Genomic DNA, 25,565 nt, shown 5'->3' on the forward strand with positions numbered 1-25,565 from the left:
ATTAGAGAAGCAAACACAGACAAGTTAGGATCAGTTTAAAGGATTATATTTCTGGATCATCAGTAGCTTCCATATTATACCTGCTTATATTGATTTAATGAAACCCGATAGCAATCGGTCTTTAACATTTCACCAAAAGCAATCACCAGGTCCAGCTGACCTCTTAAACACTTCTCAATCTATCCTTTCCTCCCTGTCTAAAACTTTGAATGAACTCCCTAATAAATCACTCCAGTGTTGCTCTCCTGCAGCTCCATCTCTCATAGCTGATGAATATTCTTCCATAGCACAAAATTGACTATCTTCTTTCCTTGTATAAACCCTTTGTGGTTTAGCATCTTCTGGAAGACAAGTCCAAGCTCTGTCAGTAGCATGCAGGCCTGAAAGACATCACAGTCCAGAAGGTATAGAAATGAGTTCCAGGACCAGACTGCCTGGGTTGGAACTCAGATTCTGCTCCTACTAGCTGTGTGGCCTTATTAAATATCTATAACAGTATATCTAGAAAATGTCAGCTTTCATTAATAATATGTGGTTTCTCCCTCACTTCCTGCATTAACTTTCTGTTTTGCCATTACCTAAGGTTGCCTTCCAATTTTACATCTGTATTCTTTTGTACATATCATTCCTTTGTTGTTACTGATACCTTTATCCTGATTCCAGAATGGCTAAGACTGTCTCATCTTTTAACATTTTATTTAAAGATAATCGTTTTAAAATTTAAGAACAGGTGACTTTTCCTTGAGTAGGTAATGTATTTTCATACAAACTCCTCTAATAAATGCTCTGTCCATATCTCTGTTAATAAAGTTATCACATAATATGCTATCATGTTTACACATTGGCTTACCTCTATGAGACCACAGGAAACTTGAGAGAAGGAACTGTGCCTTTTTATCATTGTGCCCAAGTATAGTCCCTGGTACATGAAAGACATGTAATGAAGTTTATCAAATATATAGAAAATTGCTATATGAAGACAAGATTTTTCTTTCACAAATCATTCCTGATTTCTCTTCATGATGTGGTTCAATGCTGCTTGAGATCTTTGTGATAAATTCCCTTTAAAATTTATTTCTCTTGAATTCTTAATGCTTCCTTTTATCTGACAGATATCTCAATCTAGTTTTATTTCTTGTCTTGATTGCATGTCTCTACTTAGAGATAAAATTAATTCTCTATTCCTCTAGCTGCACCCATTCAAGTTTCCTTAAATTAATAAATAAACTGTGCATAAGTTACAGACAATTTAAAATTTTTGTGGAAAGTAAGGAGTATTAAAATGTGGATGCTTCATGGTCATGGTATGATCAAAAATAAAATGGGCAATCAAATGAAAATAATGTATCTTGCATGAGTATTGGTATAGATATGTGTATTTTTTGTAGACTTGATTCCATTTATTTTCATATAAAGTCTATGTAACTATAAGAAATTAAATAGAGGGATCTAGTAGACCATAAATAATATATGCGTGTGATTTATATGTTATAAGAAAATTGTCGCATGGAAAAAAGAAGCATGATGATTGGCTCCAGAGTGTGTTAAATGTATTTTTTAATCTAACATGTTATAACAGAAGACCTTCTTTTTACAGAACACTAACAAGTGCTGGAAAAGACCTGAAAGATAATTTTTTGAAGGCCCTGGCAGTGAGAGAAGAAGACAATCGCAATGGGAAAGTGAGCGTGAGTACATTTTAGCCCAGAGCTTAGAATATATATGCTGAAGGCATTGTTAATATCAGCACATAACCTTTAAGGCCATTCGTGAATGATAACACATGACTATTATTTATATACTATAGGAACATAGGTAGTCTTTCTTTTTATTCCCATTTGCATCTGTATTACTAACCAAATGGTGAAAAATAATAGGATTCCAAATATCTGTAGCAGAGAAAATGTGTATACTTGGCAGACTGGTTGTCATCTCCAACTTTGTGTTAGCCTTGGTTTGAAACAGTCTCTTTTCAGCCCAGCCTCCTTCTACACCCTTCAACTTACACTACCCACTGGAGCCTCCAGTGTTGGTGTAGATATGTGTATTTTTTGTAGACTTGATTCATATCTATACTCAACTCCTCCTGCGTGCCTGACTTTATGGGACCTCTAGAAGATAGTAGTATTGGCTGCCTCATAAGACTGCTTTGATAGATGTGATAGAAAACATATAATGGAAGGACATAATTCTGAATCATTCAAAGAGAACATGCTTTTGCTTTTTTAAAATGTTCACTAGATTAAATATATTAAAGTTTCCTGTATTTGGAATAATACTGGTGATAATCATCTTCACAAGTCTTGAGATATTCCAAATAAAATTTAATAAAAGAGACAACAAATACGGTTGAAAGAGTAACTGACTGACTTACAGAAACATAATCAGAAATAGTATGATGAAAAATTTACAGCCACAGAAAAGTATGTGTACAAGGAAGTCTATTTTACCAATGTTTTCTCAATAAAAATTGGGATTTGCCTCACTATCAGGTATGTTAAAAATTTCATATGTAGACAAAGTCTTCAATGTACGAGAGAGAGAGAGAGAGAGAGAGAGAGAGAGAGAGAGAGAGAGAGAGATATTAACTATGGTTAGATAATTGAATATAATGAGTCCAGACTTGATATAGGGAAAATTTTATTGGAGGAAATAGGATGAAGAGATTTTAAAAAGGTGTGGGTATAGATAAAGGCAAAGACTAGACTGGAGGTCTTGTAAATCATAACAATAAAGTTAGGAGTTTATATGATTCTTATTAGAAAGCAGCAAGAAAAGTGGAAGAAAGGCAGAAAAATGTGATGCCACAGGGTTCCATATTAAGGACTTTCAAAAAGAAACAAATGATTCTTAGTGCTCAAGCAAGATAAGAAATTAAGAAGATAAGCCCTTGTGTTCAGCTCCTTATAGACTGGTTTTGTAAGAAAAATATGCAACAAGAACAAATTTCATGCATATTAAATGTGGAAATCAGATTCTATACAATTGAAAACAATGGTGTACACTTGGACAGTAGAATCAGCAAGTACAAACAGTTTGAGACTCTGAACCTGTGTGTTTTAAACCACAATGGTATATGCTTCCTCTCAGAATGTCTTCTTTAATCTGGCTTTCCCACTCATATCTCCTCTGACAGTACACCACCCACCTTTCAACTCAGACTGGAAGCACACTTCTTATCTTAGGTTCTTTACTTTTTCTTACCTAAGTTGAATGATCTACTAAGTTCTCAAAATATAAGCCAAGTCCACTCATGTATCACCATTTCAACCATAATTTATCTTGACTCAAACCACCCTTATATCTTAAGTAGTATCTTAATAATTACAAAACCAACAGGCTTCTAAATGATATGCTTATGCAGTTTGTTGTTTGATGCATTTGTTTTCTAATCATTCAGTTACATATTTCTTGTGCACCTGCCCAGTCTTGAAGTGGTTCTAGTCACTGGAATACTGGAGTGTTGCAGCATCAATGATTATAAAGAGCTTATATTTCAGAGAGGGAAGATAGAAAATATATAAGACAAAATCAATGGCTATAATTAATTTCAGTTTTGGATAGATACTATGCAGAAACACTAGAAAATGGAATTAAAGAGAGGTTGACTAGAGAGTGGTTTGTTGCTTTACCAACTGTTCATAGGAAAACCATTTTGAGGATGGGACATCTGTTGGGACTTGAATGAAATAAAGAATTTAGCTGCAATTATGGGACAGATACCCCAAAGAGATAAGCTTTGGAGAATAAAAGACATCCCAGGAAGAAGGATCAGCAAATGAAGAGTAGTCATGGCATATTTAAGAGATGGCAAGAAGACCAGAATGCCTAGGATGCAGTTAATGAAAAGATTCACACAAAGACATGATCCCAGAAAGGAATTTAGCAGCCAGATCATATAGATTTGCTTTATTTTTATATATATTCTTTTGTTATCTGAATAGAAACTTCACTGGGTAATCTGAATCAGTGAAGTGACCTGATGTGGTTGAAATTTTAGAAAGGCTTATATCACTGCTGTTGTGTGGAGTGAAGATGTGGGAAGTCATTCCAGAGCAGAGGCAAAGAGATAACTTGGTGGTGGTGGGGGGTGGTGGTGGTGGTGGTTCTTGTAGTAAACCAGCAAGAAATAAAACTCTCAAAACATAGTAGGGCAATTGACATGGAGTGAAGTTACTTAGGCATGTCTGTGTTTTAAAGGCAGAATAAATGAGGTTTACTTAAGGATTGGGTATGGAATAGCACAGAAAGAGTAAATTAAGATAACTTCTAGGGCTTAAGTGGGTAGATGTGGCACCATTTACTTTAATGGGAACTCTTAAGAAATGCATGATGTCAGGAATCAATAATGAAAAGGTCCTCTTTTTTTCTGTATTAATTTCATGATGCCTATTAGATAGATATCCAAGTAGAGAAGTTGATTGGTTACACATGTTGATTTGGAACTTAGGGGGGAAGTCTTAGCTAGACTTATTAATCTGAAAATTATTAACAACTTAGTGATATGTAAAGTCATGGACCCATAAGAGTTTGCTAGGCAGGACGTATAGGTAAAAAGCAAGAATTTATTTTTTACATGACTTTAGCATGCTTGAGCATTTAGAAATCTGAAATTTATGGAAGAGCCATCAAAAATTCTGAGACGTAGCAAGTTGGAGGAAAAAATTAAGTATGAACAATACTATAAACATGAGAAGAAAAAAATTCCAAGAAGAGAGAGCTCATCCTATCAATTATTGGTGTTAGGTTAAGTAAAATAATGTATTAGTTACTCAGGGCTACCATGACAAAGCGCTACAAATTGGGTTGATTAGCTTTATCATCATGCTTCTGGAGGCCAGAAATCTGAGGAATCTAGTAGAGACAGTTCCATACTTTTCTCCTAGTTTCTGGTGCTGTCAACAAGCCTTGACATTCTTTAGTTTGCAGCTGCCTTATTCTGATCTCTGCTTCTGGAATCACATGACATTCTCTGTGTGCAGCGTGTGTGTGTGTGTGTGTGTGTGTGTGTGTGTGTGTTTACTCTCTTTTATAAAAAAAAACAGTCACATTGGATTAGTACTCAGCCTAATTGAATATGTCTTAATCTTTATTTCATCTTTAACTTTGTCCCATCTAAAAAGACACTGTTTCCAAAAAAGGTTTCATTCATAAATGCCAGGACTTGAGACCTGAATGTATCTTTTTGAGGGACAGGATTCAACCCACAATAGATAATTTTAAAAACAGCCACTATTTTTGGCTACATAAATGGTACTGTTTACAATGGTGAGAACTTTTTCAGTGGAGAGGTGTGGCAAATATTTCACTAGAGTTGATTGAGAAAAGAAAAATGTAAAGATAAGAAGAAATGACTGTTTTTGAACATTGTTTTTAGTGAAGTGTAGCTTAGACTTTGACAGCTCTTTTGGGTCTAGAGTCAAGGGGGTTTTATTTTGTTGTGTTCTAGGATGGGTAAGGTTAACTAACCTAGGTTTCATATTGATGGGAATAATCCAACAGAGAGAGGCATATTGATGGTGTAGGGGACAAAGGAATGATTGCTGCAGAAAATTTCTTAAAAATGACTTCTTTGGGGGGCATGATATTCAGAGCATAGTTACTCTTTTAATTATAACAAAAATAAAGGCAAAAACTATAAACATGTCTATCAAGTAGGTGGATTTGGATGTGGAAAGATGGGCTAGCTCTGCTTTGAATGGGTCTATTTCCAATGCATTGTTGGTCAAAATTATCTTTATTAAATAATTATTTTTTGTTTTCTAGAAAATCTCCCCAATTTAACTTTTATTGAGTATGCTAACTAGATAACATTTAATGTTAGTTGGATAGTTATCAATTTGGAAACAGGAATCTTGTCAATAGTTATAGCTTTACTGACTGAAAAAATTATGGTCATTGATTTGGGTCTTTAAATTTGCAATATTATTACACTTGGTAGTATATATGCCATTTTATCAAGGTGGTATTTAACACTTATTTTTCAATTTTCTTATCTTGTCTTAGAATGGACCCCAAATAGTTTTATAGCAAATTATTTACAATAGAATGTTTTAGATAGATTTAATTGTTAGGATTATAAACTTATTCAAAAGGCATTTATTAGCTGGGCATGATGGTGCATGCCTGTAATCCCAGCAACTCAGTAGGCTGAGGCAGGAGGATTGCAAGTTTAAAGCCAGCCTCAGCAAAAGTGACATTCTAAAGCAACTCAGTGAGACCCTGTCTCTAAAAAAAATGCAAAATAAGGTTGGGGATGTGGTTCAATGGTTGAGTGCCCCTGAGTTCAATTCCCAGTACCTACCCCCCAGAAAAAAAAGCCATTTATTAAATGAATATATTTTATTGAAAGTACACACCAGAAAATTTATATGATTTAGAATTGACTTAGCTGACCTGCATGACCTAATAAGTGCTTGAAGTCCAATTGGGTATAATCTTCTTTAAATGCTGCTAAAAATATTAGAAGATTTCATTTGCTCTCTTATACTCACAACTTTTTATTTTTAAGGTTAGTGATCTTAGCTTTCAAATGTTACTTTACTGTAATTGATTCTTGTCCTGGTTGACATGTTTTTCTCTTTGGTCAAATAATTTCAAAATTGATTGAGTAATTTTCTCCATGTAGGTCTTGAATTGACTCTGTCATTGAACCTGTAGCTCTAGAAACAGCACTCTTCTCTGTCCTCATCCCTATGGGCTCCCCACTCCAATGCTTTCAATACCCAAATTTTGGTATTAGTTACTTAGTATGTACATCATATTCCACAAACCTTTTACTTGGATATGTAATCTCAGGGTTATGTCCTGGAAGGGAACAGGGCTGTAGGAACATTAACAGTTCATGTAACTACCTTCTAGTCCAAGAAAAAATTATCAAAAATTATACTTTCTTTAAAGCTTTTAGTGGTTAACTCATTTAGATACTATTAGCATATTTATGGTTTGCATAAATCATTTTTAAAAAAGCTTGTGTGTGTATATGTGTATATATATATATGTGTGTGTGTGTGTGTGTGTGTGTGTGTGTGTGTGTGTATGTGTGTGTGTTGGAGCTGGGGATTAAACCCAGGGCCTTGTGCATGCTAGGCAAACACTCTACCAACTGAGTTATATTAAGACAATTAATCTGATTTAATTGCAGAGTCAATATAATCTTAAGAATGCCTTATAAATTCATATATATGTGTGTGTATGATATGTGTGTATATGTCATGTGTGCATATACACACATATATGTACATATTAAATACACATGCTTCTTTCTATACATCTGTTATAAAATACTCTTAGATTACTGTGGTCTTACATGCATTTAGTTTAGACAAAATGTTTGTGTAATTAATGTACAACTGTGCTTAAAAGGATTTTTTTAATGTGTAGTGCTTCAAATGACAGGCACAAGGGTATGTGTTTTCCTTGTAATGTAGTTATTTGTGAGCCACTCATATTTGAAAATGTTTCTACCTTATGCCTCATGTATTTCAGATTTAAAAATTCTTAAAAGACTAAAGTGACTTATTTCCAGTCCCCTGATTTACAAGCGTATTTATTGTTTACTGAGAAAGTGTAGTTTTATTACTGTTCATGTTATTGAATTTTTAACTTCTTCCATCACATTGAGGCAGTTTTTACAAAGTGTATACTTGTGTCTCATGCTTGGGGAAGCATGTTAAATAGGTATAGATGACAGTGATGCAGGTGCACATAATAATTCATAGAGACCAGAACACACTACATCAATATAAAAGATATTATAAAATATTCTTTCTTAGAAAAATCAATGAAAGAGTGAAGAAAGGGGATTTATTTCTTTTAACTTCCAGAAATGTTTTAATAGAAATGATAGAATTACAGAAGATTCTTTAATGAAGATGTATATCTTCAGAGCATCTGATAGAGGTTTAGATATTATGTTTGAACAAAGAAAACATGAGGTAGAAATTAAAAATGTAAATGAATTATTCTGAGATAATAATTTCAATTTTATTTCTAGACTTATCTGAGATGTTTGCATAGTTGACCAATTTGTTTTCTCTCTTACTTTGCTGTTCATAACAAAATTATCTTCTAGCTTTCTTACTCTCTTCTGAATTTTGATCTCAGTGTCTTTCTTGTGCTAAGTATCTTCTACCTCTACTTGACCTGAGTTTCTTCCAGTCAACCCATTTTTTCTATAGTGAATTATCCAACTCAGGAAATCACTGACAATATTCTTCTTGATACCAAAACAGAGGCCTAGATTTTGCTGTTCTTCTGTCAATGAATTAGTTTATTTAATTAGCCATTAATCAAATAGTGACAATTGACTCTATACTAGTCATTCTACTAGCTTCTGGGGATACAATCCATGGCAAGTGCTTATAGGGCTTAGAGGTTCTTTGAGAAGAAAATGAACAATCAAGTAAACATGTAAATAAAAGTAAAATTACAATTGTAACAGGTGCTATGAAAGCAACCAACAGTTTCTGATTATAAATGGGTATGGGGTGGTATGGTCAGATATAAGTATGCCTTCAGTATAGTGAACAGATGAAAGAGGATAAAGCAGATGCCATCAGTTGCATTGTGAGATCAGATAATATATAAGATGGTAGATGGTATCAAAAAGGTGAAATGGAAGACAAAGAGAAGAGAGCTGATTTGAGAGTTATTAGTAGCCATGACTAACTCTGGTCTTTACTGCTGGATAGATGGTACTGTATCTCTTTGAAATATGATGCACTGAAGGATCAGGAATTGGACACATGATTGGAGCTCATGTGTTTGATTGTGGAGTTATTGAGTTTGAGTTGTCTTTGATAACAGAAAGTTTAAGTATTTGAGATGATGGATATGCTAATTAGCCTGATTTGATCATTCTCCAATGTATACATGTATTGAAATAACACATTGTACTCATGAAATACATAATTATTTTTAGTCAATTAAAATAAAATGAAATAGTTACTTCATCAAAAATAAAATGCTGAGTTGTCAAGTAGTTAGCTAGTTAAAAGATCCCCTGAATCCTAAGGTTTATCCCCACTTTGTTATTACATCACCAACTAAAGGTTAATGTATAGCTCAACCAATTTCCTTCTTCCATTCTTCATATCTCATATCCACTTAGCAACCAAGCCCATTTAGCTCTATTTTGTAACTATCTCTCAAATAAATATTGGAGGTGGAGTCCAGGAAGCCATAAGGATGAGCAATACTCAGATCTAAGGAGTCTGTTGATGTACTCAATAGTCTGAACAATGTTATGAAGAAAATGGGTATCCTTGAAAGGATTTAGACAAATGGTTGATGTGATTGAACATGCTTTTTAAGAATATTCTTTTACAAATCTCTAGAGATGAAGAAAGAGATGTGAGACAGGGAAGTCAACTGAGAGGTTATTGTTAGCAGTTCAGACAATAGGTAATGAAAGGAGGAGAATATACAAATGACAGAATATGATGAGAAAAAGATGGATTTGAGTAGTATATTAGGAAATAAAATCTGCAAACCATGTGCTTCTTTGTTGTTGTTTGTTTGTTTTGGTGCTCGTGATTGAACCCAGGATCTCACACATGTTGAGCATGTGCTTTTCCATTGGGTAGTTACACTTCCATCCCCAAGTGCTTTGTTTTGATGTAGAAAATAGAAAGAATTGTGAAATTGTGTGTTTCTATTTGGGGGATGGAGTCAATAGAGACTGAGGAGCCAATGATAATTTTAATAATGGGGAGAGAAGTATGATGCTGACTTTAGAGGATTTGGTATAGTTTAGCAGTTAAAAAACATAGAAGTTGGCAGTAGATAGCAAGAGACTCAAATTTCAGATTCCTCAGTACTACAAATCTTTTTTTTTCTTGCTAATTTGTCTTTTATTGGCTCTTTATAGTTTTGCATAACAGTAGAATCCATTTTGAGATAATTATAAAAGCATAGAATATATCTTGTTCTAATTCAGTCCTTAGTACCTCTCCTTTCCCTTTTCTCCCCCACCTCCTGCTCCCTTCTCCTTATTGAGCTTTCTGTCATTTACCTGTAGTTATTTTTTTAAATGAATTTCTTTTGGTAGTACTGAGTTGAGACTCAATGTGGTATATTCATATATGTATATAGGAAAGTTATGTCAGATTCATTCTTCTGTCTTTCCATTTCTCATCCTCTCTCCCTTCCCTTCTTTCCCTGTTGTCTACTTAACTGAACTTCTATTTCTCCTTTAGCCCACCCCCCAGTTATTGTGGGTTAGCTTCCACATATTGGAGAAAACATTTGACCTTTGGTTTTATTGGATTGGCTTAATTCATTTAGCATGATTTTACAAATCTGTGAATTAGGTAGGTCCTGTTTTCTAAGGCACAATGACCTCTTCTGTAATCTGGGGTCTCAAAGAGTACCTCATCTTAACTTTTTTAAAAAATTATTTAGTTGTAAATGGACACAATATCTTTTTTTTATTGATTTTTGAAAACATTACAGAGCTCATGATATATCATCTTTTATACATTTGACTCAATCGGGTTTTGAACTCCCATTTTTACCCCAAATACAGATTGCAGAATCACATCTGTTACACACTCACATTTTTACATAATGGCATATTATATTAGTGACTGTTGTATTCTGCTACCATTCCTATCCCCTACTATGCCCCCTCCCCTCCCCTCCCCTCCCATCTTCCCTCTCTACCTCCTCTGCTGTTGTTAATGGAGTATTATGCAGCACTAAGAAATGACAAAATCATAGAATTTGCAGGGAAATGGATGGCATTAGAGCAGATTATGCTAAGTGAAGCTAGCCAAGCCCTAAAAAACAAATGCCAAATATCTTCTTTGATATAAAGAGAGCAACTAAGAACAGAACAGGAAGGAAGAGCATGAGGAAAAGACTAACAGTAAACAAAGACGAATGGGGGGAGAGAAAGGGAGAGAGAAGGGAAAGCATATGGAAATGGTAGGAGACCTTCAATGATACACAAAATTATAAGAGGTTGTGAGGCACAATATCTTTTTATGTATTTATTTATTTTTTTATGTGGTGCTGAGGATCAAACCTGGTGTCTCACACGTGTGAGGCAAGTGATTTCTGAGGCAAGGTTTATAACTGTTAAAGATAAAATTGTGAATAAAATAGGTATAGAAAATATGCAGTACTTTTACAGATAGTTTTCAAGGAAGCATTAAGTAGGGTTGAATTTCTATTTAGAAATGATGGTTGAAATGGTTCTTTGAGACAATCAGTTGCTTATGGATTCTATTAGAGGTATAAAATTGTTAGTTATTATCAAGATATCATGGAAATCAATATTTTGGAATATTTTAAGTTAATAAAATAGAAATAAACCCAAATCACAGAAAGTTTCGAGTACTCTCTGACTGTAAAAATTTTTCTTTCAGTAAATAAATAAAATTTGGAGATATACTCACAAAAAGTTGGGGAAAACTGATGCTCATGTTTTCAGTTTACAACTTATGCACAAATCAATAGGCAATTACATAAACAATAAGAATGTTTTTTAAGAATGCATTATGAAATGCTTATTCATGTGGTAGGAGACTTCAGTCATTTTATTAACGTTCTGCTCTGTGCAAACCACTTTTATAGTTGCCATGAATAAATACGGATAAGACATGGGCCCTTCCTATAGTGTTTCTAATGTAATGCTATTAAGTAAGACTCTAAAGTGTCTAAGTAATGAGAGGTATGGATGTTATTTTTCAGATGGCAGTAAACTAAGAATTTTTGATTTGTTGTATGGAAAGAACAAAAATAAAGCATTTATGACCTAATCAGAGACTCATGAGGATTATAATGAAAGATCACATGCTGTTCTGGGTGGGACCTGTTGACACTTATTTTCCCACTGAATGTTGACATTGTAAACAGTAACATAGCTGACTAATTTTGGTTTTGAAATATGCATTATTGAAACTGGTATAAAAACACTGCTTACAACTTTTCCTTCAGAATCATTCAAAGAAACCACTATACCTGAGTCAGGAAAACTATGAATTAGGCTATTCCTAATATACCCATTTCCTGTGTTGAAATCTCTATGAAACATAAGATTGTGTTGTATATGCCCAATAACATTGTGCTGACATGATCTTTTCCCTCCTTGATATATTCCAACTTCTATAAAATGTTCCCCTTCAAGAAAATGAAGGTATTATACTGATGTTTATTTCCTTTTTAATGGAACCCACACTTGTCCACTCATAAACCTGCATGGAAATTATATGACTCATAAAATCTTACCTTCATCTGAAACATATTACATCAGTGTTTGGAAAATAAAATGCATATCAATTTCCATTTCATTAGAAAAAGTATAGTTTAATAGACATTTAATTTTTAAATTTCCTGGATAAAAATATGATACATGGAGAGCAAAACATAAAGGAAAGAGCAGAGGCTAGGGAACAATATTATCTGAGTTTGATTCTTGGATTTGCCATTTATTACAAACTAAATACATATTCTTCAACTTTATTCAGTCTGAGTTTCTCCACCAATGGTGGGGGACTAATTTTCATAGTCCTGAGATATTTCTACAGTATGATTAAATAATATGCAAAGCACACATATGCCTGACAATTAGTAGGTATTTAATAAATTATAAATACCATGTGCTGTGTTAGGTCAAGTTCCCTAGAAGCAGACCCTAGGATACAAATTTAGTGCAAGTGAGTTTTGGGAAATTTCTCTCAGGTGAAACCTGTAAAGGCATAAGGAAAGCATGGTACTACAGAGAATAAAGCTAGGTAGAGATGTGATTTTAGTGGAGATCGTCTCAGTCTGGTCATACATAAAGCTTCGGAGTATGAACTGTCTCACATTTTGTTTTGCTTTAAGGCAAGTGGAATATGTGTGTATATACTCCCACTTTCTCTCTCCATCAATCATCAGACATCACAGAGGGGGAGGTGGAAGTAGTACAGAACCTTTTTGAAGAAGGGTGCAGGTAAGAACTATCAGCTATGAACACCTGCAAGGTCTGGAGCTGAGTGCATGGGAAAGATTATCTAGGAAGGATAATACCAACATCAGCAAAGAGCTACATTACCGTGTGTGTGTGTGTGTGTGTGTGTGTGTATTTCTACATTTGAGTTGTTTCTCTCCCTCATGTATATATGTACATAAATACATAAATAACAGAGAGATATATGTATATATAGACACACACATATATAAAACATATAAATATATACACACAATATATACATATATACACACAATATGTACATATATATACACACACATACAGAAAGAGAGATGTATGAATGTCTGTCTATCTTTGTTCTTCTAAATATTTAAGAAAAGGAACATGACAATGAGAACAATAATTTAGTGGAAAAGATTTACAGTATAAGAATAAAAATATTAATACAATACTATTAATATGAGATAAAGTAGAATTTAAGGCAAAGATTAAGATAAACAATACATAAAATAAACAATTCATCAAGAAAATATAGAATGATGTCATTTTGTGCACCAAATAACTAGTTTTGAAGCACATATAAACACAATTTTACAGACTTGCAAGTACAAATGAATAAATCCACAGTCAATGAAAGTTTTAAACATAACTATTGGAAATGAATAGATTAATTAGTTAAAACACTGTTTTCAAGTTGAAGAGTCAAATTGACCACAACACAATAATCATGGGTGACTTTAACACACCTCTCTCACCACTGGATAGATTTTCCAAACAAAAGTTGAATAAAGAAACTATAGAGCTCAATAACACAATTAATAACTTAGACTTAACTGACCTATATAGAATATTTCAACCGGCATCAAGCAGACACACTTTTTTCTTAGCAGCAAATGGAAACTTTTCTAAAATAAACCATATACTATGCCACAAAGCAACTCTTAGCAAATACAAAAAAGTAGAGATACTACCATGTATTTTATCAGATCATAATGGAATGAAATTGGAAATCAACAACAAAATAAAAAATAAAAATTTATGCATCACATGGAGACTGAACAATATGCCATTGAATGAACAATGGGTTACAGAAGACATCAAGGATGAGATTAAATAATTCTTAGAGGTAAATGAGAACACAGACACAACATATTGAAATCTCTGGGACACTATGAAAGTAGTACTAAGAGGAAAATTCATTGCATGGAGTTCATTCCTTAAATGAAGAAAAAGTCAACAAATAAATGACCTCACACTACATCTCAAAGTCCTAGAAAAAGAAGAACAAATCAGCAGCAAAAGCAGTAGAAGGCAAGAAATAATTAAAATTAGAGCAGAAATCAATGAAATCAAAACAAAAGAAGCAATTGAAAAAATTTACATAACTAAAAGTTGATTCTTTGAAAAAATAAATAAAATTGACAGACCCTTAGCCATGCTAATGAAGAGAAGGAGAGAGAGACCTCAAATTACAAGCATATGTGATGAAAAAGGCAATATCACAACAGACACTACAGAAATACAGAAGATAATTAGAAATTATTTTGAAACCTTATACTCCAATAAAATAAAGACACTGAAGGCATCAACAAATTTCTTAAGTCATATGATCTACCCAGATTGAGACAGGAAGATACAACTTAAACAGACAAATATCAAGTGAGGAAATAGAAGAAGCCATCAAAAGATTACCAAGGAAGAAAAGCTCAGGACTGGATGGATACACAGCCGAGTTCTACAAGACCATTAAAGAAGAACTAATACCAATAATCTTCAATTTATTTCAGGAAATAGAAAAAGAGGGAGGACTTCCAAACTCATTCTATGAGGACAATATCACCCCACCCTGATTCCAAAACCAGACAAAAAAGTTCAAAGAAAGAAAACTTCAGACCAATATCTCTAATGAACAAAAATGCAGAAATTCTTAATAAAATTCTGGCAAATCGAATACAAAAATATATCAAAAAGATTGTATACCATGATTAAGTGGGATACATCCCAGGGATGCAAGGTTGGTTCACAAACAGAAATCAATAAATGTAATACATCACATCAATAGACTTAAAGATAAGAATCATATGATCATCTCAATAGATGCAGAAAAAGCATTTGACAAAATACAGTACTCCTTTATGTTCAAAACACTAGAAAAACTAGGAATAACAGTAACATATCTCAACACTGTAAAGGCTATCTATGCTAAGCTTCAGGCCAACATCGTTCTAAATGGAGAAAAATTGAAGGCATTCCCTCTAAAGTCTGGAACAAGACAGGGATCCCTTTTTCACCACTTCTATTTAACATAGTTCTTGAAATACTGGCCAGAGCAATTAGACAAAAGAAATTAAAGGGGTATGTATAGGAAAAGAAGAACTTAAATTCGCTCTATTTGCTGATGATATGATTCTATAACTAGAAAACCCAAAAAACTCCACCAGAAAACTTCTAGAACTAGTAAATGAATTCAGCAAAGTAGCAGGATATAAAATCAACACCCATAAATCAAAGGCATTTCTCTATATCAGTGACAAATCCTCTGAGAAGAAAATGAGGAAAACTACCCCATTCACAATATCCTCAAAAACAAAAACAAAAACAAAAACAAAAAAACTTGGGAATCAACTTAACAAAAGAGGTTAAAGATCTATACAGTGAAAACCACAGAACCCTAAAGAGAGAATTCATAGAAGACCTTAGAAGATGGAAGGATCTACCTTGCTCTTGGATAGGCAGAATTAATACTACCAAAAGCACTGAACAAATTTAATGCAATTCCAATCAAAATCCCAATGGCATTCTTCATAGAAATATAAAAAGCAATCATGAAATTCATCTGGAAAAATAAAGGATCCAGAATAGCTAAAGCAATCCTAAGTAGGAAGAGTGAAGCAGATGGTATCACTATACCAGACCTTAAACTATACTACAAAACAATAGTAACAAAAACAGCATGGTATTGGCACCAAAATAGGCCAGTAGACCAATGGTACAGAATAGAGGACACAGAGACTAACCCACAAATTTACAATTATCTTATATTAGACAAAGGTGCCAAAAACATGCACTGGAGAAAAGATGGTCTCTTCAACAAATGGTGCTGGAAAAACTGGAAATCCATATGCAACAAAATGAAATTAAATCCCAATCTCTCACCATGCGCAAAACTCAACTCAAAATGGATCAAGGACTTAGGAATACAACCAGTGACCCTGCGCCTAATAGAAGAAAAAATAGGTCCTGATCTCCATCATGTGGGATTAGGCCCCAACTTCCTTAATAAGACTCATAAATGGGATGGGCTCAAACTAAAAAAGTTTCTTCTCAGAAACAAAAAACAACAACAATCTGTGAGGTGAGAGAGCCTACATCTTGGGAGCAAACCTTTATCCCTCACACATCAGATAGAGCACTAATAATCTCTAGGATATATTAAGAACTCAAAAAGTTAAATGCCAAATAGACAAATAACCCAATTAATAAATGGGCCAAGGTCCTGAACAGACAATTCTCAGAAGAGGATATACAATCAATTACCAAATACATGAAAAAATGTTCATCATCTCTAGCAATTAGAGAAATGCAAATCAATACCACTCTAAGATTTCATCTCACTCCAGTCAGAAAGTCAGCTATTATGAAGACAAACAACAAAAATTGTTGGTGAGGATGTGGGGAAAAGATATACTCATACACTGCTGGTGGGACTACAAATTGGTGCAGCCAGTATGGAAAGCAGTATGGAGATTTCTTGGAAAATTGGGAATGGAACCACCATTAGACCCAGTTATCCCTCTTCTCGGTCTATACCCAAAGGACTTAAAAACAGCATACTACAGGGACACAGCCACATCAATGTTTATAGCAGCACAGTTCACAATAGCTAAACTGTGGAACCAACCTAGATGCCCTTCAATGGGTGAATAGATTTTAAAAAATGTGGCATGTATACACAATGGAATATTACTCAGTAGTAAAAGAGAATAAAATCATGGCATTTTCAGGTAATACTTTTAACTAAAAATAATTTATATTGAGAATTTATAAATTCCTACAGTGCCAGGTGTAGGAGGCTGAGGCAGGATGATCGCAAGTTCCAAGCTAGCCTCAGCAATTTAGCGAGGCCCTAAGAAACTCAGAGAGACCCTGTCTCTACATAAAACTTTTAAAAAGGGCTGGGGATGTGGTGAAGTGGTAAAGTACCCTTGGGCTCAATCCCTGGAACAACAACAAAAAAAGGAATTTCTACAAGTTAGAAAAAACAATAGAGCAGACCAACCCATCAACAAGTGTACAGATATACAGAAAATAACAGACAATTCAGAGACAGGGTAGCCAAACATGTTAATGAATAGAAAAAAAAATTGCTCAACTGCACTAATAATCAAAAATAAATGAGTTTTATTTTACAAAAAGACTGAAAACAAATCTAGCTGATAGGTGCAGAAGGAAATATGATGTTCATTGTCGTCAGGAAAGTACATTGTAAGGCACACTTTAAGAGCAGTGTAATAGCACCTAGTAAATAGAAAATGTGGTTAATCTTTAAACTAGGAGATATATATCTAGAAGAAACAGGCATATACATGAGGAGATACAAGTATGTTATTGTAGCATTGCTTATAATAATGGTAGGTCCCATTCATAATCATGGGAACAACCCCCATTCATACATTGAGGAGTTATTATGCAATATTAATGTGAAAACAACTAGAAGTATTCTTTATATAAAATGGTATCATCTTGAAAATATATTAAGTTATCCAATCCCCAAAAAGCAAATGCCAAATGTTTTCTCTGATATAAGGAGGCTGATTCATAGTGAGATAGGGAAGGGGGGGGGACATGGGAGGAATAGATAAATTCTAGATAGGGAAGAGAGGAGGGAGGGAAAGGGAGGAGGCAGGGGATTAGCAAGGATGGTGGAATGTGATTGACATCATTATTCAAAGTACATGTATGAAGACATGAATTGGGTGTGAACCTACTTTATATACAAACAGAGATATGAAAAATTGTGGTATATATTGTAATAAGAATTGTAGTGCAAAAAAACAAGTACATGTATGAAGACATGAAATGGCATGAACATGCTTTATACAAAGATATGAAAAATTGTGCTCTATATGTGTAATAAGAATTGTAATGCATTCTGCTGTCATGTATTTAATTAAAAAAGGAAAGGAAAATATGTTAAGTTAAAAGAAAAAAATCATTTTGGAATAATGTGTGAAGAATAATCCCCAGTCTTTGACAAGTTCTGGCCCATTCCATCTCAGTTTCTATTCCTAGATTGCATTAATAACTGTATCAAGTTAGTATAATGAGTGTGATCATTAAAGGAACTAATTGAAGTAAAGTGCTTAGAAAACTGTTTGGAATATGGTAATGCTTAATAGTCAATACCACTGAAATATTTACATAAAATTTAAAAGTATACAAAATGTTTATGGATACACTCATATTCTTTTTAAATTTTTTTTTATTAGTTGCTCAAAACATTACAATGATCTTGACATATCACACATTTGATTCAAATGGGGTACGTAATCTTATTTTTCCACGTGTACAGATTGCAGGATCACATTGGTTATACAGCCATGTTTATACATAGGGCCACACTAGTGCCTATTGTATTCTGCTACCCTTCCTATCCCCACCTCCCCTCCCCTCCCCTCCCATCACCTCTTTCTGGCCAATCTCTCTCTCTTTTTTTCTTCCCCCCACATCATCTTATATGTAATTTTGCATAACAATAAGGGCCTCCTACCATCTTCCATGCAATTCCCCTTTTCTCTTCCATTCCTGCATACCTCTCATCCCTATTTAATGGTAATCTTCTTCTCATGCTCTTCCTCCCTGCTCTGTTTTGAGTCGCCCCCCTTATATCAAAGAAGACATTCTGCATTTGTTTTTTAGGGATTGGCTAGCTTCACTTAGCATAATCTGCTCTAATGCCATCCATTTTCCTGCAAATGCCATGGTTTTGTTATTTTTTAGTGCTGGGTAATATTCCATTGGATACACTCATATTCTAATCATATAAAAATTACCTGGGATAATACACTTTGGCTTTAGGAGAGCAGTTGATTACACTGTGTGAACTAGGAAGAGGAAAAAGGAAAGAAAAAAAATCAAAGAACATTATGTTTTAATTCTTTAAAATTCACAATGCCAATATGGGAGATTGTTAAGATTGAAGTAAGCTACTTAGATGGATATTGGCTACATAAGTATTAATTATGTTATATTTAACTGTGTTAATATTATTATATTGTTTATATTAATTATGTTAATGTTTGTTATTATATTGTTTATAATTTTTCATGTTTAAAATATTTCACAGCCATAAGTGAAGGAAAGAAACAGTACTTTTGAAAAAAATTAAATGAACAATTACTAATAAATTCATTATATCTAGTAAAATTTTATAAAGAAATAAACAAAAAATGAAGGCAAGAGGTCAAACCATGGGGTAACAGATCACAATTCTTTTTTCTCTGTGAGTAGAACTCAGGTCCAGAAGAGGGCCTCTGATGGTGGTGGGTATTTCATCTAACTGTCCACCTCGATGACCAATTCATATTGGGCCAATAGGATTATCTCTGCTGGGAAGCAGCACTAGAAACTGAGAGCCATAGAGCCACGGGAGTAATTGACACTAACCTCTTTGTGGCCTTTGAATCTAGGAGTGGTAGGTCCATTCCAATTAATCCTTCATTTTATTTAAATCAGATTCCAATTCTTGGTTTGCAGCTTAGGAAACTTGAACTACCACCTTAAATTGGTGAAGTTTACCTCTAACAGAGAGATGATAGTTATCAGAATTCTTTGTTGAGAACAGATTATTAACAGTTTCATCCAGTAAAAAGCTCCAAACACTTTGGTGCTTCTAAAAAGTTATTACTTTCTCCAAAACCAATTCTATATACTCTTTTCATTAATTGATACAAATACTAATTAATAACTATTGGAAAATTGCTACAAATTTTGGGAAAATGCAATGCAAACTGGATGGGGTTCTTAAAAAATTAGTGAACATGCTAATTGCTATGATGTATGTAGACTTTTTAAAAATAACTTTTATGTTAATGAAATTACAAAAGCTGCTACTCTATGTAACTGAGGAAATATTATACATTGTTCAGGTTTTGGACATGTGGAATGAGGGCCAAATAAATTCAGGGGGCTATTATATTTATTTTTTTTAATCCATAAATAGTAGAAAAAACTTCTGAGTGGTCATTGCTAAATATCATGGTTTTCAAATTATGAATGATACAAAATAATCAATGGGAAAAGCAAAGAAATTCCTGATGCGTGAAATGGACCTTATAAGGAAGATCCTAGTGAAAAATCATCTCTCAGGAAAGATGTGTAATAATAAAGATGTGCTAATAATAAAGTTAACCATCGGAGCAATAGGTAGGATATAATTATAATTACTCTTAAAATGTATGAAAATTATCACTCAGTCTAACCTATAACATGATGATGAATTATCAGTCTAGTCTATAACGATGAAAAAATTGAAGCTGTAATACTCGGCGGTTCTAATTGAATGTGCTATTAGGAGAAAATTGTATTACATCATATTCAAAAGCCCTTTTCTTCTCATTTTCCAGGTGGATATATAATTTGATACTTTAAGATTAGCATGTATAATATTCTCAGAATGGTCTGTATTATAAACAGAAACTCAGTCATTTTGAGATCTCATTCCCATCTTAACTTTAGTAATCTTGAATTTCTAAAGCACTCTTGACAATCCACATTTTGAGGTAGTACTCTTGTTTATTTACATGCTTTCACTAAAAAGGGAACACAGTTGAGCCTTCTCGTTCTTTTGCCCCACTCCTGAGTCCTGTGGTAAGGATGGATTGTTCAGGTGGCTCTTCACAAGGCTGTGGCCCTTTAGATGAGAAAAACATTGCTTCTGTTGACGGGAGCTCTTCTTCAGTCCAGTTCTAGATGCCTCATCATTGCTGGTCTCTGCGTTTACTCATCTGTGGTACAGAGGCTAAAAGGAGTATAACGCACCTAGGATTTTATTACAGTTAAGAGAACAAAAGTGCCCCTTGAGTGTGATGGGGGTCTTTTTTGCCTTTTTATTCTGTTTCATTCCTTGAGAGATGGGAGTGGAGTGATCTCAGAAAAGTTAGTTTAATTGTTTAATTGTCTCCCCCCCCCCCTGCAGAAATCTTTACTCCTTTTCATTCTTAGTTGACCAAGTTAGGGCCTTTGCAATGTCAATAATTACAGTTATAACTAAGGTAGTTGTCTTTTATTAAATGTATAGGCATTATAATTTTCCAAATTTATTGGAATAATTTATCCATAGTATTCTTTATTATTTAAATGTATGTAGCTCCCATGATGATATCCACAGTCTCATTCCTGATATTCTCTTTTTCTTGAGTAGTCTGGCTAGAGGTTTATCAATTTTATTTATCTTGCCTAAGAACCAGTTATTGGCTTATTGACTTTGCCTACTGATTTGAAATAATTTACTTCACTAATGACTGCTTCTTTGTTATCCTTTCCTTCTGCTTACTTTGGGTTTATTTTTTTTTTAATTTTAAGCTTTTTAGGTAAAGGATCAGACCATTAGTTTGAGGTCTTTCTTTTTTTCTAATATTGTTGTTACTGTGCTAAACATTTTCCTCTGGGCACTGCTTTTGCTCATCAAGTATTTTGATAGGAATTGTCTTCATTTTCACATAGTTCAAATTGCTCTCCAGTTTATTTCTGATTTCTTTCTAATGTATGAATTATCTGAAAGTTATTTAATTTCTGTGTTTGTGTATGTTCCAACTTTTAAGATTTCCCCAATTTCTCTGAGATTGTAGCCTATTAATTTCAATTATCCATTCCTGCTCTTTCTTTACTGCCATAATCATCATTTATCTTAGAATGAAGCTGAGCCTGCATATAACTGTTCCTTTCTTTATTTATCTTTTCCAAAATATACATTATATTAGAAATGTGAGGAATCTTACTTCATATGCCATTTTGTTCTTATACCACTTATTTATTTGATGTTCTTTCACCTCTGTATTGTGTTCTTCCCTGGTCTCTAAGGAGGCTAGGGTTTTTGTTTTGCCTTGTTTATTTTTAAGGTTTCTTCTGTAACATGGATCAATTCTTTGTCTTCAAAGGTAAATTTTTTCTTTTTATACACTTTTATTCATATAATATTGTAAAATTTCTCTTCAAATATGTAGTGATCCTTGTTTATTCCTTCACATTTAAGAAAAAGGTACTATAAAATTGACAATGATCTCTGTGTACCTAATTCAGGTCAACTAGTTTTGACTGATAAGTTTAACATTTATCTATGACTGGTCAGAAACTTGCTGTTAGGCAGAAACACTATTAAATATGAGGGCCTTTCTTTTCAGCACCAAGTCCCAAGCTATTTGCTCTATTCTTAGGGACTTTACTCAGTTTCTTTAGATATTCTTCTTCAGTTCTAGCTTGGTTGTTTGAGAGGCATGACTACTTGGCTATTGATAATTCTGCATATGAGTGTTTTATAGTTTAGATATGAGGTGTCCCCCAAAAGTTTACATGTGAGACAATAAAGAAAGTTTAGAGTTGAGATGATTGGTTTATGAGAGCTTTAACCTAATACATGCATTAATCCTCTGATTGGAATTAATGGGGTGGTAACTGTAGGCAGGCAGGGTGTGGCTGAAGGAGGTGGGTTGTTGGGAACATGTCTTTCAGGTATATGTTTTGTGAGCTGAGCTGAGTCTGTCTTTCTGCTTCCTGGTGCCATGTTCCAGCTACTTTTTTTCCACCACACCCTTCTACCATGATGCTGTGCCTTACCTCAGGCACAAAGCAATGCAGTTGGCCACTGAGGACTGAGACCTCTGAAACTGTGAGTGGCAAATAAACCTTTTCTCTTCTAAAATTTTTCTTGTCAGTTCTTTTGGTCACAACAATGAAAAAACTGACTAACACAGAGGGCAAAACACATTTTAAATTAACCCTATCTTGGCCCCATTTCACACTGCTTATCTTCCAAATCACTGAATTCCTGAATTCTAAGCTTCTCTAAGGCTGTTTATAAGACTGCTTTCCTTCCAGGAAAAGAAATCTTCTTTTCTTCCTCCATGAAGTAAGCCCAACTGCTTCCCTTATATTAGTAATGTTGGAAATTGGCATGTCCAAAATATTGTATGCATTTGTTGCTTTGCAGTTGGTGCTCCTTGATGGTAACAAGATTACTGTTGATCTAAATACTTTGTATCTTAATGGACTGTGATAAAAAGTAATAAAGTAAAATGACATTTATTTGAGAACTACTATCTATTGTATAATTTTACAAGTTGCTGTTATTTGGGGAGTTTCTGTGGACCAAACAGATGAAGTTGTCCTTGTAAGGATGCTGCACACCACTTTGACATCTGTAATCAGGCATGCAATATTTATTAGGTTATCTAGCAAGGGAAATTGTACACATATTTTCTTGTGTGTTTTTGAGGTGCTAGAGTGCTCCAAGATTCTCGGGAAAATATTTGGGGAGGAAGAACATCCAGTTCCAAAATACTTTCTCCTTTGGGGGAAGTGGAGTTGGCATTGAATCCATAGCAGGCTACTCTGACCCTTGGTAATGGTCTCTGTCATACCAATAGGTCTTTTGGAACTCTCCTGAATGAAACAGAATTAAGAAAATGAAAGATAACATCCCCTATTATCATACTTTTGTATCCAGAGGAGGTAGAGAAGGATTGTCAAGGAGGGAGATAGAAAGAAAGAAAGGAAAGGAGAAATGAAAAGAGGGACAGATACGTGTTGATTATAATTTCATCCTGAACCATAATATCTTAGAAATGAAGGGAGCAGAGTTTATCTTCTTCAGCCTCTTTTCCATTATGGGAATCCCTTTTTCAACTTCTCTGAGAGCCATACAGCCTCTGCTTAAATAGTTTAAATATTTTCATTGACAGGTAGCTAATTTCTTTGAAGGTTGTTATTTCTATTTCAACAAGTTTTAATAATTAGGGTATAAGCGGGGGGAATCTACCCTCTTTTAGATACTGGTCTTTTGAAGCACTTTTGAAGTGCTGCCCCACTGTGATTTTTCTTGATAACTTTCACTTTTTTTTAAATTTCTTGGCTTTTTTAGATGAAAATTTTAAGTTCCTTCAATCACTATGTAACCTTTTGTCATTCTGAATATTCCTTTTTGATACTCCCTAAATTTTCCCTTAATAAACTTCTCTTTTAAATTGAAGAACAGCATCCACATGAAAGTATACAACCCGTAACTGTGCTGTTCTGTAAATAATAATAAAAAAATGAACATGCGTTTGATCACTACCAAGAATGAGGAAAAGAATATTATTGACACCAAATAACCCCATGTATGCCCTTTTAGTTTGTCTCTCCTACCCCTCCAAATAATCACTATTATGATTTCCAACATCATAGCAGAGTTCTGACACTTTTGAAATGTTATATAAACAGGACCATATTGTCTTATTTCAGTAAATATTTTGTGAGAACCACCATGTTTTTGTATGTTGTTGTAGTTTGTATTATTTTCTTTCTGTGATTTTGCAGTGCATGATAATACAAATTATTTTACTTATTTATTTATAATACTACTATCTGTTTTACTATTATAGATAATAGGTTATTTACAATTTTGGGCTGCTATGAATAATGGTTCTTTAAGTATTGTATTAGTTACCATCTTGTTGCTGTGATCAAAACACATGGTAAGAACAATTTAGGGGATAAAAAGTTGTTTGGGTATTATGGTTTCAGAGGTTCAGTCCATAGTCTGCTGACTTCTTCACCCTGAGCCTGAGATGAGGCAGAACATCATTGCAGAAGTGCATGAAGGAGTAAAGTTGATCACTCATGGTAGCCGGGAAGCAGAGAGAGACAGGAGATAGGGACAAGATATAGTCTTAGCTCACACTCTCAGTGACCTACTACCTCCAGCCACACTCTACCTGCCTATAATTACTACCCACTAGTCCTTCCAAATTATGAACCCATCAAAAGGATTAATTTACTGATGAGGGTATAGCTCTCCTAATCTAACCATTTCACCTCTAAACATGTATTGCCTGAATTTTCAGGGGACATTTTTAGATCTAAGCCATTATAAGCACTTTTTATGTGTTTTTGTGTACATACATATATGGCTTTTTAATGAGTATAACCTACACATGAAATTATTAGGATATATATATATAGAGAGAGATATATATTTAGGATATTTGTATGTTTGTGTGTATATGTGTGTGTGTATTTCAGTTTAATACATAATAGGAAAATGCTTTCCAAAATGATTGGGCTAGTTTAAATTTTCAACAACTAAGAATCCCTACTATTTCACAGCTGGGTTAATATTTGGTATTTTAATTTAAATTTTTCTCACTCTAATAAGTGTGTAATATTATATAAGTATTTAAATTTTCCCTTTTCTGATAATTTATGAAGTCTTCCATGTGTTTATTGAGATGACCTCTTCTGAGACAACTATTCAAGCTTCTTGTCCATCTTTCTCTGTTTCTTTTGTCTATTTCTTGTTTATTTAAGGCATTTTTATTAATATTTTGGGTAAAAAGTCTTTGTTATCTATAGGTACTGTGAATATCTTCTCCAACTCTCTAGTTTGTCT

The 25,565-nt window shown here is 33.8% G+C and overlaps 1 protein-coding gene across 1 annotated transcript in view; it reads left to right on the forward strand.

The window, feature by feature from the left end:
- CFAP299 (cilia and flagella associated protein 299) overlaps window positions 1–25,565 on the forward strand; it is a gene marked incomplete at its 3' end in the record, with an annotated part of 639,152 nt that overhangs the window by 196,896 nt on the left and 416,691 nt on the right. Inside the window, exon 3 of the mRNA XM_081304839.1 lies at window positions 1,598–1,688. Within this exon, the coding sequence (XP_081160965.1) occupies window positions 1,598–1,688 (91 nt within the window). The remainder of the gene's footprint in view (window positions 1–1,597; window positions 1,689–25,565) is intronic.

This window comes from Spermophilus citellus, assembly GCF_964194105.1.
Source record: "Spermophilus citellus genome assembly, chromosome: 8".
Lineage (NCBI taxonomy): Eukaryota > Metazoa > Chordata > Mammalia > Rodentia > Sciuridae > Spermophilus > Spermophilus citellus.